This window comes from Zosterops lateralis, assembly GCF_965231275.1.
Source record: "Zosterops lateralis genome assembly, chromosome: 23".
NCBI classification, from domain to species: Eukaryota; Metazoa; Chordata; class Aves; order Passeriformes; family Zosteropidae; genus Zosterops; species Zosterops lateralis.
Genome location: NC_139783.1, coordinates 2,889,121 through 2,902,383, shown reverse-complemented (window position 1 = coordinate 2,902,383; position 13,263 = coordinate 2,889,121). Strand labels below are relative to the sequence as shown.

The window sequence follows — 13,263 nt, the reverse complement described above, 5'->3', positions numbered from 1 at the left end:
TGATTTCCTCCTCACCTGCCTGGCTGTCCCGGGGCATCTTCCACTTCCTCGCAGGCTAAACTAAAAAACTAAAAATTAAAATATAAATGCAGTAGAAAAAAAACCCCAAAACAACAGACAGAGTCAGAATACAACCTGACACCCAGTTAGTCAGGGTGTTCGTGGCTGCAGTCCTCCTGGAGTGACAGATGTAGTTTTCTTGAATCAATGACCTTGTAGAAGGGTGTAGTTTTCCTCTGAAGGTCCAGTGGTGGTCCAGATGGATCTGGCGCTCCTCTGGAAATCCAGTGGAAACAGGCTGCCTTTTGTGTGGTGAATGTCAGATTATATCCAGGTAGGAATCCTTGGCCCCTCCCTGTGGGAGGAGCATCTCCCAATGGGATGATTTACTTTTATCAGTCATGCAGTGAACATCAATGCAGCCCATTAACAGAAGATAAGCCCCTGGAGGGAGGATGGGTTGTGGTGGCAGCAAACTCTTCCCACAGCAAGCAGCAGCCTGGCTGTCCTCTCCCCGACACCAAGAGCAAAAGAGAGAAGCTGCCCCCAGCCCTGTCCTTTTTCCTGCCCCAAAACTCACGTTATTTCCCCCTCCTGACTTTTGGCCACCTCTATATTTTGGTCAAGCACCCAGAATCACTCAGTACTTAGTCTCCCAGCAATTTATGGAGAAAAAAATATCTGTAATTAAAAAAGGATCAAACCGAACCTCCAATAATCTCCAACTCCTACTTCAGGGAACTTGGGCTCTGTTTTGGTTTGAATAGACAGGGATCTGCCAAGGAAGACTGGAGTCTCCCTTGGAATGTAAGCCCCCTCTCCCCTTTTTCAAATTATTGTAAATTTGCAATTACAAGGATGTTAGAATAAGCAAGCAAACAAACAAACAGGGAATCTCAGAAAACAAACAAACTAATTAAAAAAAAAAAACCCACAAAAAAAAAAACCCAACCAAAACAAAACAAAACAAACCAAAAAACTAAACAAACAAACCTAAAACTTGAGAGTCAGAAATACAACCTGACACCCTGTTAGTCAGGGCGTTGGAGACAGTCCAAAGTCAGCCCTCCTGGGGTGGCAGAGTTGTCCTGTTGGAAGCAGAGATGGTCCTGTGGAGCCAGGGGTCCTGAAGTGGGTCCAGACTTCCTTTGGGAGTCCCGTGGGAACACCAGAGTGCCTGATGACACCTGTGGCTCTTTTTTATCTCAGTAGAAATGGTTTGCTTTCTGCTCTGTGGTAGAGCATCTCATAATAGGGTGATGAAATGTGTCATGCCATTGCTGAGCTTTAATGGTGCATTAACAGAAGATATTCCCATGGGGGTGGTGAAAGACTGAGCAGAGATAAGAGATAATACCCCACCCGGTTTTTAACAGCTGGCTTGTTATCAGGGAAAGCAGTTACCCCCTCCCTTCTGGAGTTACAACAGATAAGATAAAACCTCCCCAACCGAGCTTTTGGCCATCTCTTTGTTTTTGGTCAAGTACTTTTTATGTATCCAACATTTAGTCTCTTTGGTAACTTATGGGGGAAAAATTCTTTAAAGTAAAAAGGAGCAAACCTAACCCCCAAGAAGCAGCCAGCCTGGCTCAGGGCACCAGCCTGCACTTCCTCACTTTGGAGTTCTGCAATGGTTTTGACTTGCCTGATTGTCCTTGGGAGATATTCTTCTCTTTAATGCTTCATTGCCATGACTCTCTGTGCATGCACTGAAGAGAAATGAACTCAGTTTCTGGGGAAATGAGCAGCTGCAAGTTGAGGGTGTGAAGTTTAGATGGTTGATAACTGGGTCTTCCAGGGCCTTGGGGCTGGCCATGGATTTCGCAGCAAAGGCTGCAAAGACACTGGAACAGACTTGTCTCTGGATTTCTCAGTCCCTGTGCATTGGTTTTCAAAACCTGTGGATGGATTGCTGAAAGTCTCTAGGTGCTTGTTGAACTCCAGGAGATTTATCAGAGCAGACTTTCTTGGTTGATTTTCCAACCTATACTCTGAATTTTGAATTTGAACTGTTCAAGAGTGTAAAATTGAATTAAGTTGTTTTTTATTTCTTCCCATGTCAGTAAAGTTTTTCACCTTTGAGAACTTTGTCAGTTTTCTGCAGGGGCATATGCTTGTCTCTGATGATTTTGCAGTTTTCTTCTTCAATGCCAGTTTCATTACATGACTTCTATCAGTATTTTATCTGTGCTAAATGTCAGAAAAGTGTATTTCAGATAAATTTATCACAGCCCATAATCAGTCTCAAAGATTTTCCAGATTATCTGAAGGGGATATAGCTCTGATCAAGGTGTCAAATACCACAGTCACTTAGAGCTTGATCTCTCAAAGTACTCATCAGCATTTTTTAAACAGTATCCTTTTCCATCTCCTTTCATGTAAGAAAGGTCTTATTCCTGCCATCACCCTGTCCCACAATTAAAACCCCACCCCTCTGTTTAGGACCTGTAGGTAGTTGAATTGCACTGTTTCCTTTGAAAGCAGGTACATGCTTGGGCTGCAGCCCTTGAAAGAATTCCTGATTGCAACATAATTTTGTGTGTCACAGGAGGTTACTGCTGCTGGGAGGCTCTGTGCTCATCCTTTGGAAAAAAAAACTTCAAGGATAAATCAAATGGAAAGCTCAGAAAACAGTCATTGATAGTTATACAGATCTTAATTTTGTCAGTCATTCCTTCCTTTAATTGTTTTTAAAAAAATAATTGTATTTTAAAATGAAAGTCTCTTTTTTAACAAAAAATTATTTGAAAGTTTAGTGGGCCATTCATTCACCCCAAATCTGGTACCAGTTCCTTTGACTCCATGATGACTCAGAAAATTTAGAATCATTCCTTTGAACTTTTTCTTACCTCTTATCTTATCTTTTTCTTATCAGTGGAAGTGCTGACAAAATTTAAAGGGCAAGGCTTTGGACAAAAAAACCCTTTTTATAGATCATCAGATTATTTTCATTGTGGGAAAGAGGTATTAGTTGGAAATAGATTCTATTAGGGAAATAAGATTTTCTATTCTGAGGTGATGTGTTGAAAGAGATTCATGGAAATATTTGACCCATTTATCTCCATCTGATTTTAGGGGGAAGATGTGCAGGCTTTGAAGAGCAGCATTTGATGGCCTCAAGTTGGGGAACTCCAAACCCAAGGTGTCTGTTTGGGAAAACGTTGATTTCTGTAGAGCAGGTACTAAAGTTAGGGCCAGAGCTGGGAAGTGTGGCTCCCAGCCCAGAGCCATCATCTCCATAAAACCACTCCTCCAAAGTCCTGGCATATTTTGGGATAGCCTGCACTTCAACAGTGAAAACCAAAGTCTTGAATAAAGAACAGAGGGAAAAGGATAAAGAATGTCAAAAGAAAGTAATTTGCATGTTTTGGGAACAGAGAAATCATTTCAGTGAGCCATCTCTGACAGAGAGTTTTGGGTAAACGAACACAGAATATTAAATTGACTGCAGGGAAAAAGCCAACTCCATGCTCAGGCCATGATATTTATCAAAAGCAAGTCTGTGACTGCAGGAACTCTCCTGCACAGAGGAATCCTGCAGGGCCAGCTGCTCTCCGGAAGGAGCCTGTGAGCTCCATCAGCCTTTTTGTCAAGCAGGGGCCAAGTCCCAAGTGTAGCAAGTGATTGAAAGATCCTGCCCAAGCCCCTGCCCAGGTGACCCAAGGTGAAGGGGGGGGGGAGACCCCAGAGCCTTTTGGGGACACCTGGGACACACCTGGGAGCCCCTGAAATCCCTTTGGGAGAGCCCAGACTCTTTTGGGGAGACTTGGGAACCCCCGGACCCATTTGGGGAGCCCCAAGACCTCCCTCGGATTTCCCCAAAACCCTCTTGGGACCCCCCCAAACTCCTCTAGGCCCCCCTTGGGACACCCCCAAACCCATTTGGGGAACTTCCTGGGGGACCCAAACATTTATGGGGACACTTGGGGACTCCCAAAATCTCTCTGGAACCCCTTGGGACCCTATCCCAGACCCATGTGGGGACACCTGGGACACATTTGGGAGCCCACAGATCTATTTGTGGACCTCCAGAGACCCCAGACCCATTTGGGTTGCTTCACGACATGCCTGGGACACCCCAGGCCCATTTGGGAACCTTCAGAAGCCCCAAAATCCCCCTGCGCCACCTCAGACCTATTTCTGCCCCTCCCACTCCCTTTCACCCACCTCCCAGACCACCCCTGGGTAACTTAGGGGATATTTTTGGGTTATTATGTAGTAAATTTAAGGAATGTTTTGGGGTAATTATGGCAATATTTTTGGACTATTTTGAGCTAAATTGGGTCTATTTCTGAGGTAATTTTGCTGAGATTTTGAGGATAATCTGGGGTAACTTTGGGGATGTTTTGGGGTAATTGGCGTTAATCATGGTGTAATTTTTTGGGTATTTTGGGGTAATTTTAGGGATATTTGGGGAAATTGTTGAGATATTTTCAAATATTTTGGGGTAATTCTGGTGTAATTTTGGGGTAATTTTAAGGGATGTTTTGTGATAAATTTGGGGTAATTTTGGCTTTTTGAGAGTACATATTTTGGGGATATTTTGTGGTAATTTTTGTGTAATTTTGTGGATATTTTGGGGTAATTTGGAGACAGGTGAGAGAAAATTGCCCAGGAATGTTCCCAAAACATTCCCAAAAATCTGCAGAGAGGGTGCCTAAAATGTCCCTAAAATATTCCAAAAAAATTAAAAAAAATGTGTGGGGAATGTTTCTCTAATCCCCCAAGATGTCCTCAGAATATTCCCAAAAATGTGCATGGCATGTTTCTAAAATCCCCTGAAGCATTCCCAAAAAATATTCCCAAATATGTGCATGGAGTGTTTCTATAATCCCTTAAAATATTACCAAAAAATTCCCAGAAGTGTTCCTAGAGTGTTTCTAAAATGTCATAGAAATGTTCCCCAAAAATTCCCAATAATGTGAGTGGATTGCTTTTGAAATGTCCCTGAAATATTCCCAAAATATTCCCAGAATTTTCTCAAAGCATCTCCAAAATATCTGTGATGTTCCCGAAACATTCCCAAAATCTCCCTGAAACAGGCCAACAACTTCAAAAAAATATCCCCCAAATACTCCTAATTCCCCCAAAAGTATTCAAAGAATGTTTCTAAAATGTCTCTGAAATTTTCCTAAAATATTTCCAGAATCTTCTCAAAATGTCCCCCAAAAGCTCCAAAGAACATTCCCAAACTATTCCCAACTATCCCTACACTGTTACCAAAATATCTGAAAAAAATCTCCCAAATATTTTTAAAATGTCATTGCTGAGCTGTAATGGCCCATTAACAGAAGAGATCCCCATGGAGGTAATGGGAGGGTGAACAGAGATAAGAATTAATGCCCCACCCGGTTTTAACAGCCGGCTTGTTATCAGAAAGGCACTTGCAACCTCCCTCCTGGAGATACAACAGATAAAGAAAAAACACCTCCCCAACCAGGTTCCAAAAGATGGAACAGAATAAACCTGTTTAATTGTTTGTCTGTTTGTTTGTTTGTTTTGTTAGAAAACCCAAGACACCCTTCATGGCTGACAGAAATTTGACTTTGTCCCCAGGCCCTGCCCACCATGTCCCTCATCCAAGCCCTGGCACTCCTATGGATCAGGAACAGTGTGGCCAGCAGGAGCAGGGCAGAGATTCTTCCCCTGTGCTGGGCACTGCTTGAGGCAGCACCTCGAGTGCTGTGTCCAGTTCTGGGCCCCCCAATTTAGGAACAACATGGAGGGGCTGGAGCGTGTCCAGAGAAGGGAACAAGGCTGGGGAGGGTTCTGGAACACAAGTCCTGTGAGGAGCAGCTGAGGGAGCTGGGCTTGTTTCTCCTGGACAAGAGGAGGCTCAGGGGAGACAAGGCAGTGTCAGGGCACAGCCTGGACTTGATAATGTCCAAGGTCATTTCCAGCCTTGCTGATTGTGTGATTCTCTGAAAGCAGCCTAGCAGCAGTGTCAGGATGAGGCCTGGGCCTCCTCTTCAGAAGGTGCAGCAGCCCAGGTCCCTCAGCTTCTCCTGACAGCCCCAAAGCCCATCCTGTCAGTCCTGCAGAGCCTCTGCAGCTCCTCCTCATGGCCCACAACAGGAGCCCCACAGCCAGACACAGCAGCCCAGATGTGCCCCCCTGGCCTGGGGTGCCTCTGGCAAGGGAGCAGCCCCAGGCACTGCAGGAGCCTGCAGACAATTCCTGAAGCCCTTGGAGGATGATCCTGCTCCCCAAGGGACGTTCCCATGGTGCCAACTCAGGAACTGCAATGGGGAGTGGGGCCAGAGAGGAAAGGGAAACCAGGGATGGGCTGTTTGCAGGGGAGGGAACAGGGGTGGGCAAGAGGAAGAAATTTGTAGCAGGAGGAGTAAAGAAAGCCAAGGTGAAGCAAAGGAAATGCTCAGGGCAGTTTGGGGGTGGCTGCCAGGCAGCCCTGGCTCTGAGTAACAACGTCTGCAGTGGCACAGGAAACTCAGAGCTGATGGGAACAAACTCTCTGTGTGACTTGAGAGGCCACGCCAAAGCTGAATGGTTTCCCTGCTGTGGCCCAGCCCTTCCTGGCCCCAGGGGCTGATGGCATTTGTGCTCCCTCAGGTTCATCTCCCCACCCCAACAGCATGGGGGTGCTGAGGCCTGCTCCGGGCAGTGCAAACAGGGGCTCCTGAGGCAGTGCTGCCGTGTCTGTGCCTGCAAGGATGCGGCCCCTGTGTGAGCTGGGGGAGAGGCCAGGGCTGCCCAGGGGGAATGTTGTTGGCAGGGGCATGAGGACGCTCTGGGACGCTGCCCTGGGGTGTCCAGCGCAGTGGGGATGGATCAGCCCCTGCTCTGCTGCTCCTTCCCGTCTCCCCCGGGGCCCTTGCAGAGCCCCAGCCCTGCTGTTTGCCCCCAGCCTGCCCAGGGCCAGCCTGGGGCTGCTCCCGGGGCTTTTCTGTGCTGAGCATTGGCCTGGGTGTGTTCTGGAGAGAGCCTGGGCAAGGAGCCTGGAGCCCCCAGGCCCTGCCCTGAGGCGTCAGCGCTGCCCCAGCAGTGCCCATGGCCTGTCCCTGCTGCAGCCCCGGCACTGCCACCCCCAGCCCTGTGCCCGGCCCCGAGAGCCCTCAGGCCCTACAGCAACACCAGGGCCAGGAGGGCAGCGGGGCAGGGCCACAGCAGCAGCACTGGCAGCACCAAGGGCTGCTGCTCCTGGGCACAGCTGCTGTGCTAGCCCTGATCTGCCCCCAGCTCTGCACACAGACATTGCTGCTGCAGCTGCAGAGAAGGGAACAAAAGGGGATCTCTGCAGAAAACTTGGCTGGGAGATCCTTGAGTTCTTTTAAAGCCACCAAGAGTGCAGCCCCTCAATGACACAGTCTGTGGCGACAGGTAAGGTGGAGAGAGAAACAAAATGAGAAATTGCATAAACAATGACATTGCTTTGTGGACAAGATTAAAAAGTAAAACAAATAAAAAGAACCGCTAAAATGAAACCAACAAGAATTCTCAAAGAAGACTTTTATTATAGGTGATTTGCAGAAATTGGCCAGCAGTTTATTGTTTCTGAAAACATCCAGTCAATCAGTCTCCACACTGCAGCCTTGAGCTCCTGGTTCCTCAGGCTGTAGATGAGGGGGTTCAGGGCTGGAGTCACCACTGAGTAAAGAACTGAAACTGCCAGATCAAGGGGTGGGGAGGAGATGGAGGAAGGCTTCAGGTGAGCAAATGTGCCAGTGCTGAGGAACAGGGAGACCACGGCCAGGTGAGGGAGGCAGGTGGAAACGGCTTTGTGCCGTCCCTGCTCAGAGGGGATCCTCAGCACGGCCCTGAAGATCTGCACATAGGAGAAAACAATGAACACAAAACAGCCAAAAAATGGACAGGCACTAACAGCAATGAGCCCAAGTTCCCTGAGGTTGGAGTGTGAGCAGGAGAGCTTGAGGATCTGGGGGATTTCACAGAAGAACTGTCCTAGGCCATTGCCATGGCACAGGGGCAGGGAAAATGTATTGGCTGTGTGCAGGAGAGCATTGAGAAAGGCACTGGCCCAGGCAGCTGCTGCCATGTGGGCACAAGCTCTGCTGCCCAGGAGGGTCCCGTAGTGCAGGGGTTTGCAGATGGACACGTAGCGGTCGTAGCACATGATGGTCAGGAGGGAAAACTTTGCTGACATGAAAAACATAAAGAAAAGAACCTGTACAGCACATCCTCTGTAGGAGATGGTCCTGGTGTCCCAGAGGGAATTGTGCATGGCTTTGGGGACAGTGGTGCAGATGGAGCCCAGGTCACTGAGGGCCAGGTGGAGCAGGAAGAAGAACATGGGGCTGTGCAGGTGGTGGCCGCAGGCTGCAGCGCTGATGACGAGGCCGTTGGCCAGGAGGGCAGCCAGGGAGATGCCCAGGAAGAGGCAGAAGTGCAGGAGCTGCAGCTGCCTCGTGTCTGCCAATGCCAGCAGGAGGAAGTGGCTGATGGAGCTGCTGTTGGACATTTACAGTGTCTTGGCATGGGCATCTGTAAAAATAGTGATCATGGAATAGTTCGGTTTGGAGAGGACTTTCAATATCCCAGCCCAGCTTGGTGGCACTTTCCCCCCACTGCCTGCCCAGGGCTCTGCTGCCTGGAGCTGTCCCTGCCTGCAGCTGCTTCCCTGTGCCCAGGGCTGGGCCCTGCCAGTGCTGCCAGAGCCCAGCCCAGCCCTGGGGGCTCAGCTCTGCCCTGCAGAGCCCTCCCAGCTCAGGCACTGCCCAGGGGCAGCTCTGGCTCTGCAGGCTCTGATGGCAACCTCAGAGCAACCCTGAGGAGGCTGGAAAAATGACAGTGATGCCTGCAAGGGGCCCTGTGCTGATTTCTGTCACTTCCTGGTTTAGTAAGGTCTGAGAGAAAATTACTTGGTTCTTTTTTCTCAACCTGAACTGAGAGATTAATGTCTATGTGCAATTTCCCATCCAGACAACAGACAACAGTAGATTTATAAAGCAAGATTTCCCCATTTATGCAGCCCCTGCCTCACTGTACTCCCTGGATAATCTACTTGGAAATGTTCGGCAATTAAACGTCATGTTGGGAGCATTCCTCAAAAATGCAGCATCCTCACCATACAAGGAGAACACTTCCAAGCCTTACCAGCTGTCTCCTTCCACCCAGATCTTGTCCCCCAGTGCTGGCAGCAGCTCCCAGGGCTGGCTGAGAGCTGTCCCTGGCAGGCAGCAGAGTCCCTGCCCCAGCACAGCGCCCTGGGCTGCAGGACCCTGCTCTGCAGGACAGCCCTGGGCACCCCTGGCTGCTCTACACAGGAGACAAGCAGAGAATGTACTCACAGAGTCTGTAGGCATTGGCATGTTCCAGCTTTAGGAGAGGACTGCAGGAGCTGCAGCTGCATTGTCCTGCAGCCAGAGGTTCCTGTGCCAAGGGCTGGGAGTGATTCTTCTCCAGGCACTTCTGAGCCCCTTCCCAGCCCTGAGTGATTGAAGCTCTCTGTGCCTGTGTGCTGTGCCCAGGGTGGCTGCAGGCAGCGCCCCAGCCCTGCTGGGCTGGGAGAAGAGCTGCTCAGCAAGAGAAATGTGGTTTTAAGCTCTTCTTGGTTGCCAGGAGCTGCCTCTGTGCCAGGAGCCCAGCCCAGCTCAGCAGCACAGACACAGCACAAGGACTTTAATGACCCTCTTGGAGCTTGGTGATGAGGCCCTGAACATCAGAGGGAGATCATGAAACCTCTCAAGAACTCCAAGGTAAGAATCCAACTCCAAAGTTTTTGGAAATTTTAATGGGTCCCACTGAGGGACAGGAGAGAGAAAATATCCCCAGGCCCCAGGCAGAGCAGAGAACTGCAGGCAGTGGTGACGGGTTTTTCAAAAAGACTTTGGGTTTTGCTTTTGCCTTGGAATCTCTGAGAGTTTTATGCAATCCAATTATCTGCTGTAATTAGTCTCTTGAGAGGCTTTGTCAGTACTGACACTCAGTGGGGCTCATTAATGCTCCAAGATATTTTAGTTATTTTAAGGTACTTGGAGTTTTCCTTTTAAAACTGACTCTGTGAGAGGTTTGTGCAATCATGGCCCAAATTATCTACTTTAACAAGTCCCTTGGGATTCTGAGTCAGTAACAACACTCAGTGGGGCTCATAGTACTTCACAGTACTCAAAGTTTATTAAGGAACTAGTTTTTGACACTGAGTCTGAGGCTGTGTGTGATAATTGGCCTCCAATTATCTGCTTTAATGAGTCCCTTGGGAGCTTTGCATTGACGCTCAGTGGGGCTCATTAATGCTTTGAGATACTCAAGGTGTTTAAGGTATTTTGGATTTTCATTCCCACACTGAGTCTCTGAGAAGCTTTTGTGCAATCCTGGCCTCCAATTCTCTCCTCCAAGGACTCCATGAGGGGCCTGGTTGGGGATGGACCTCAGTGGGACACACTGATGCTTCAAGAAACTTCTGGGTTTTTCTTCTGACTATGCCTTCTGCAAGGGGTTTGTGCAATCTCCTCTCAGGCCCTGAGGTTCCAGGGCTCAGCACCAAATGCACCACGGGGCTCATTAGGATCAAGCAAGTCCTGACAAACCAGGGCTGTGCCTTGATTTCCCTCTGGTCTGGTGCAGTTCATTAGGAAGGTTTCCTACTGCAGTTATGGAGAAAAGTTTCCAAGAGCTTTTAAGAAATACACACTTCTATTTGTAAGGATGTATTTTATTACTGTTCTTTTTAGAGAAGTGGTGCCTGACGCATTCAGTGACTGATATTAATCCAGGGACTCTCCCAGGGAGGTCTGGCCTGCTCAGAGAAGCTGTGCCTTGAGCTCTGGCCCAGTGTAGACAGCCTTGCTCCACATTCCCCAACCCCATTCTGTCTCACATCACTCACCTGGGACCTGTTTTGCTTGCAGAACTGGCTGCACTCAACCAACATAGGGGTTTTCTTCTGTTATTTTTTGAAGCAGTCTAAAACTTCTGAGTTTCCCCATTGAAAACAAACACACTCCTCAAGTGTGTGTGCCAAGCCCAAAGTGCCACCAAGGACGTTCCCCTTCCCCAAGGCAGAACCATGCAAGGAATGTTTTAGACACACAGGAAATTCAGGAACAAACAAAAATCCGAAGTTGGCTGAAGGCAGAATTAAACCAACTGTTGAAGGACAGACAAGCTTTGAACTCCTTGCAGCTCCAAGCTGCAGGTGGGTTGTTGGGAGGTGTGTGAGTGAGCCCAGAGTGAGGGCAAGGGAAATGCAGAGAGGCCTGGAAGTGCTTGTGAGCAGACAGGCAGTGGGGAAGGGCAGTGCTGGTCAATGCCCCATCCCTGGAAACATTCCAGTCCAGCTGGGACAGGGCTCTGAACAACCTGATCTGCTGAAAGATGTCTCTGCTCATGGCAGGGGTTTGGATGAGATGAGCACTGCAGAGCTCTTCCCATCCAAACCATTCCAGGACTGCACGGGGACAAGGGGCTGCTCACTGCCCTCCATCCACTCCCCTGACTCCTCCTTGTCTCTGCTGGAGCCCACATCCAGCAGCCAAAGGCAGCCCCTGCTCTGGCCTTTCCCCCCTGCCCCAGGGGCTGCCAGAGCCAGGGGGGCACAGGTGACCTTTAGGCTCTGCAGGGCTCAGGCCCAGCGGCTGTGCCAGAGTCAGGGCTGAGGTGACACTCTGTGGGCTGGGGCAGAGGCCAGGCAGAAATGAGCCCTGAAGCAGCAGCTCTGCAGTGGTGACCACCAGGCCCGGTTGCCAAAGGAGGCTTGTGGCCATGGCCTGGAAGCAGCTGCTGCTGCCAAGATGCCTTTGGTGCCTCAGGCTCTCCCTGGCACAGCTCCCAGCACGGCACTCTGCACTTGTGCCCGAGCCCTTCTCTGTCTTGGGGCTGGCCTGGGGCTTTTCCTGCAGCGGGATCTGCCCTGGGCCTGGCACAGGAAAGGCAGTTCCTGCTGGAGCAGGAGGCTCTGTCTGCAATGGGCTCAAACAACTTCAGCAAAGCCCTGTTTTCTTAAAAATTGGTTCCTAGGGCTGTATGTTCTAATAATTGTTATAGCTCCTATAATGTGGAGAAAATTACTCTCTTTTTTTATTGACTCTGTGGCATAAATGAATCTGTCAAATCCAGATCTAAATCAGTCATAGCTGTATTTATAGAAATATATCTGGTATTCCATCGTTTATCCCGTAGGACAAATTGTATTTAAGTTCAATTCCACCTGTCCAATCTTTCACACATAAACCTTTGACAAAGTCTGTGGCCAGGATTGGATCCAGCCGCTCTCAGTCTTCTCTCTTAAATCAATTTTAAAAGTCTAGACATCCTGGAGGGATTTGAGGATCGATGGTGGCTGTTTGGTGTCATTTCTCCACCTCAGGACTCAGCAGGAGTTTCTCCAATGAAGAAATGAAGCTTTTGCCTGAAGCTCCCACTGTGCCCAGGACAGGAAGCCCTGGGAGTGTCTGGGACATCGCGGCTCTTTGGCAGCCCGGGCACTCCTGGGGTGTCACCGTGGAGCCCCCGTGAGTGCCTGCGACAGATGGGTGCCTTTGCAGCCCAAGGTGCCCTGGGATGTGCCCATGGCATGGCTGGGACTGCCTCTGCCCACAGGGCTCTTGAGCATCCCAGCTCAGGCCTGGGGCCAGAGTCCCTTGCCATGGCAACCATTTGCAGTCCCATTGCCAGGGCCAGGGGATGCCAGAAGGGATCCCAGAATGGGCTGAGTTGGGAGGGAGCCATCAGGATCCTGGAGTGCAAGTGCTGGCCCTGCACAGGACAGCCCAACAATCCCAGCCTGGGCCTGGCAGCGCTGTCCAAAGGCTGCTGGAGCTCAGAGAGCCCTGGAGCTGTGAGCCTTCCCTGGGAGCCTGTTGAGCGGCCCAGCAGCCTCTGGGGGAAAAATCTTTTCCTGAGATCCAAGCCAAAGCTGCCCCGAGTCAGCTCCAGCCGTTCCCTGCAGTCCTGTCCCTGGGCCCCAGAGGGAAGAGGTTCCCACAGCCCCAGCCAGGAACCCGCTCCAAAGGCTGTTGCCAGGGCAGCCAGGGCTGGCACCAGCTGTGATGCTCCGTTTCCTCGGGCCGGGCTTTAGGAATGGGATTCCTCAATTTCCTGCTCCCGCTAAAACCGTGCCGCCCCTGGCTGCCCTCCAGCCTCCCACTGAAAGTACAAAAGGCAAAGAGCCCAGGCTGCAATAAGAACAATTTACTGGCAAAAGCAACAGGATAAGCAACAAACTGGAACAGAAACAACAGTGCTAACAGAAGGGATAAGACAAACTATATACAGGGAAATTACAACCAATTACCAACTGGCTCACCCAGCAACGTATTTTATCCTGCATGGGAAGGACACCCCTCT

General features: G+C 49.7%; 1 protein-coding gene across 1 annotated transcript in view; it reads right to left on the bottom strand.

The window, feature by feature from the left end:
- Positions 1-7,410: 7,410 nt before the first annotated feature.
- Positions 7,411-13,263, bottom strand: part of LOC310918455 (olfactory receptor 14J1-like) — a gene marked incomplete at its 5' end in the record, with an annotated part of 59,065 nt that continues 53,212 nt past the window's right edge. The window contains one exon of the mRNA XM_083877317.1: positions 7,411-8,115. Coding sequence (XP_083733443.1) covers positions 7,472-8,115 — 644 coding nt within the window. The 3' untranslated portion in view covers positions 7,411-7,471. The remainder of the gene's footprint in view (positions 8,116-13,263) is intronic.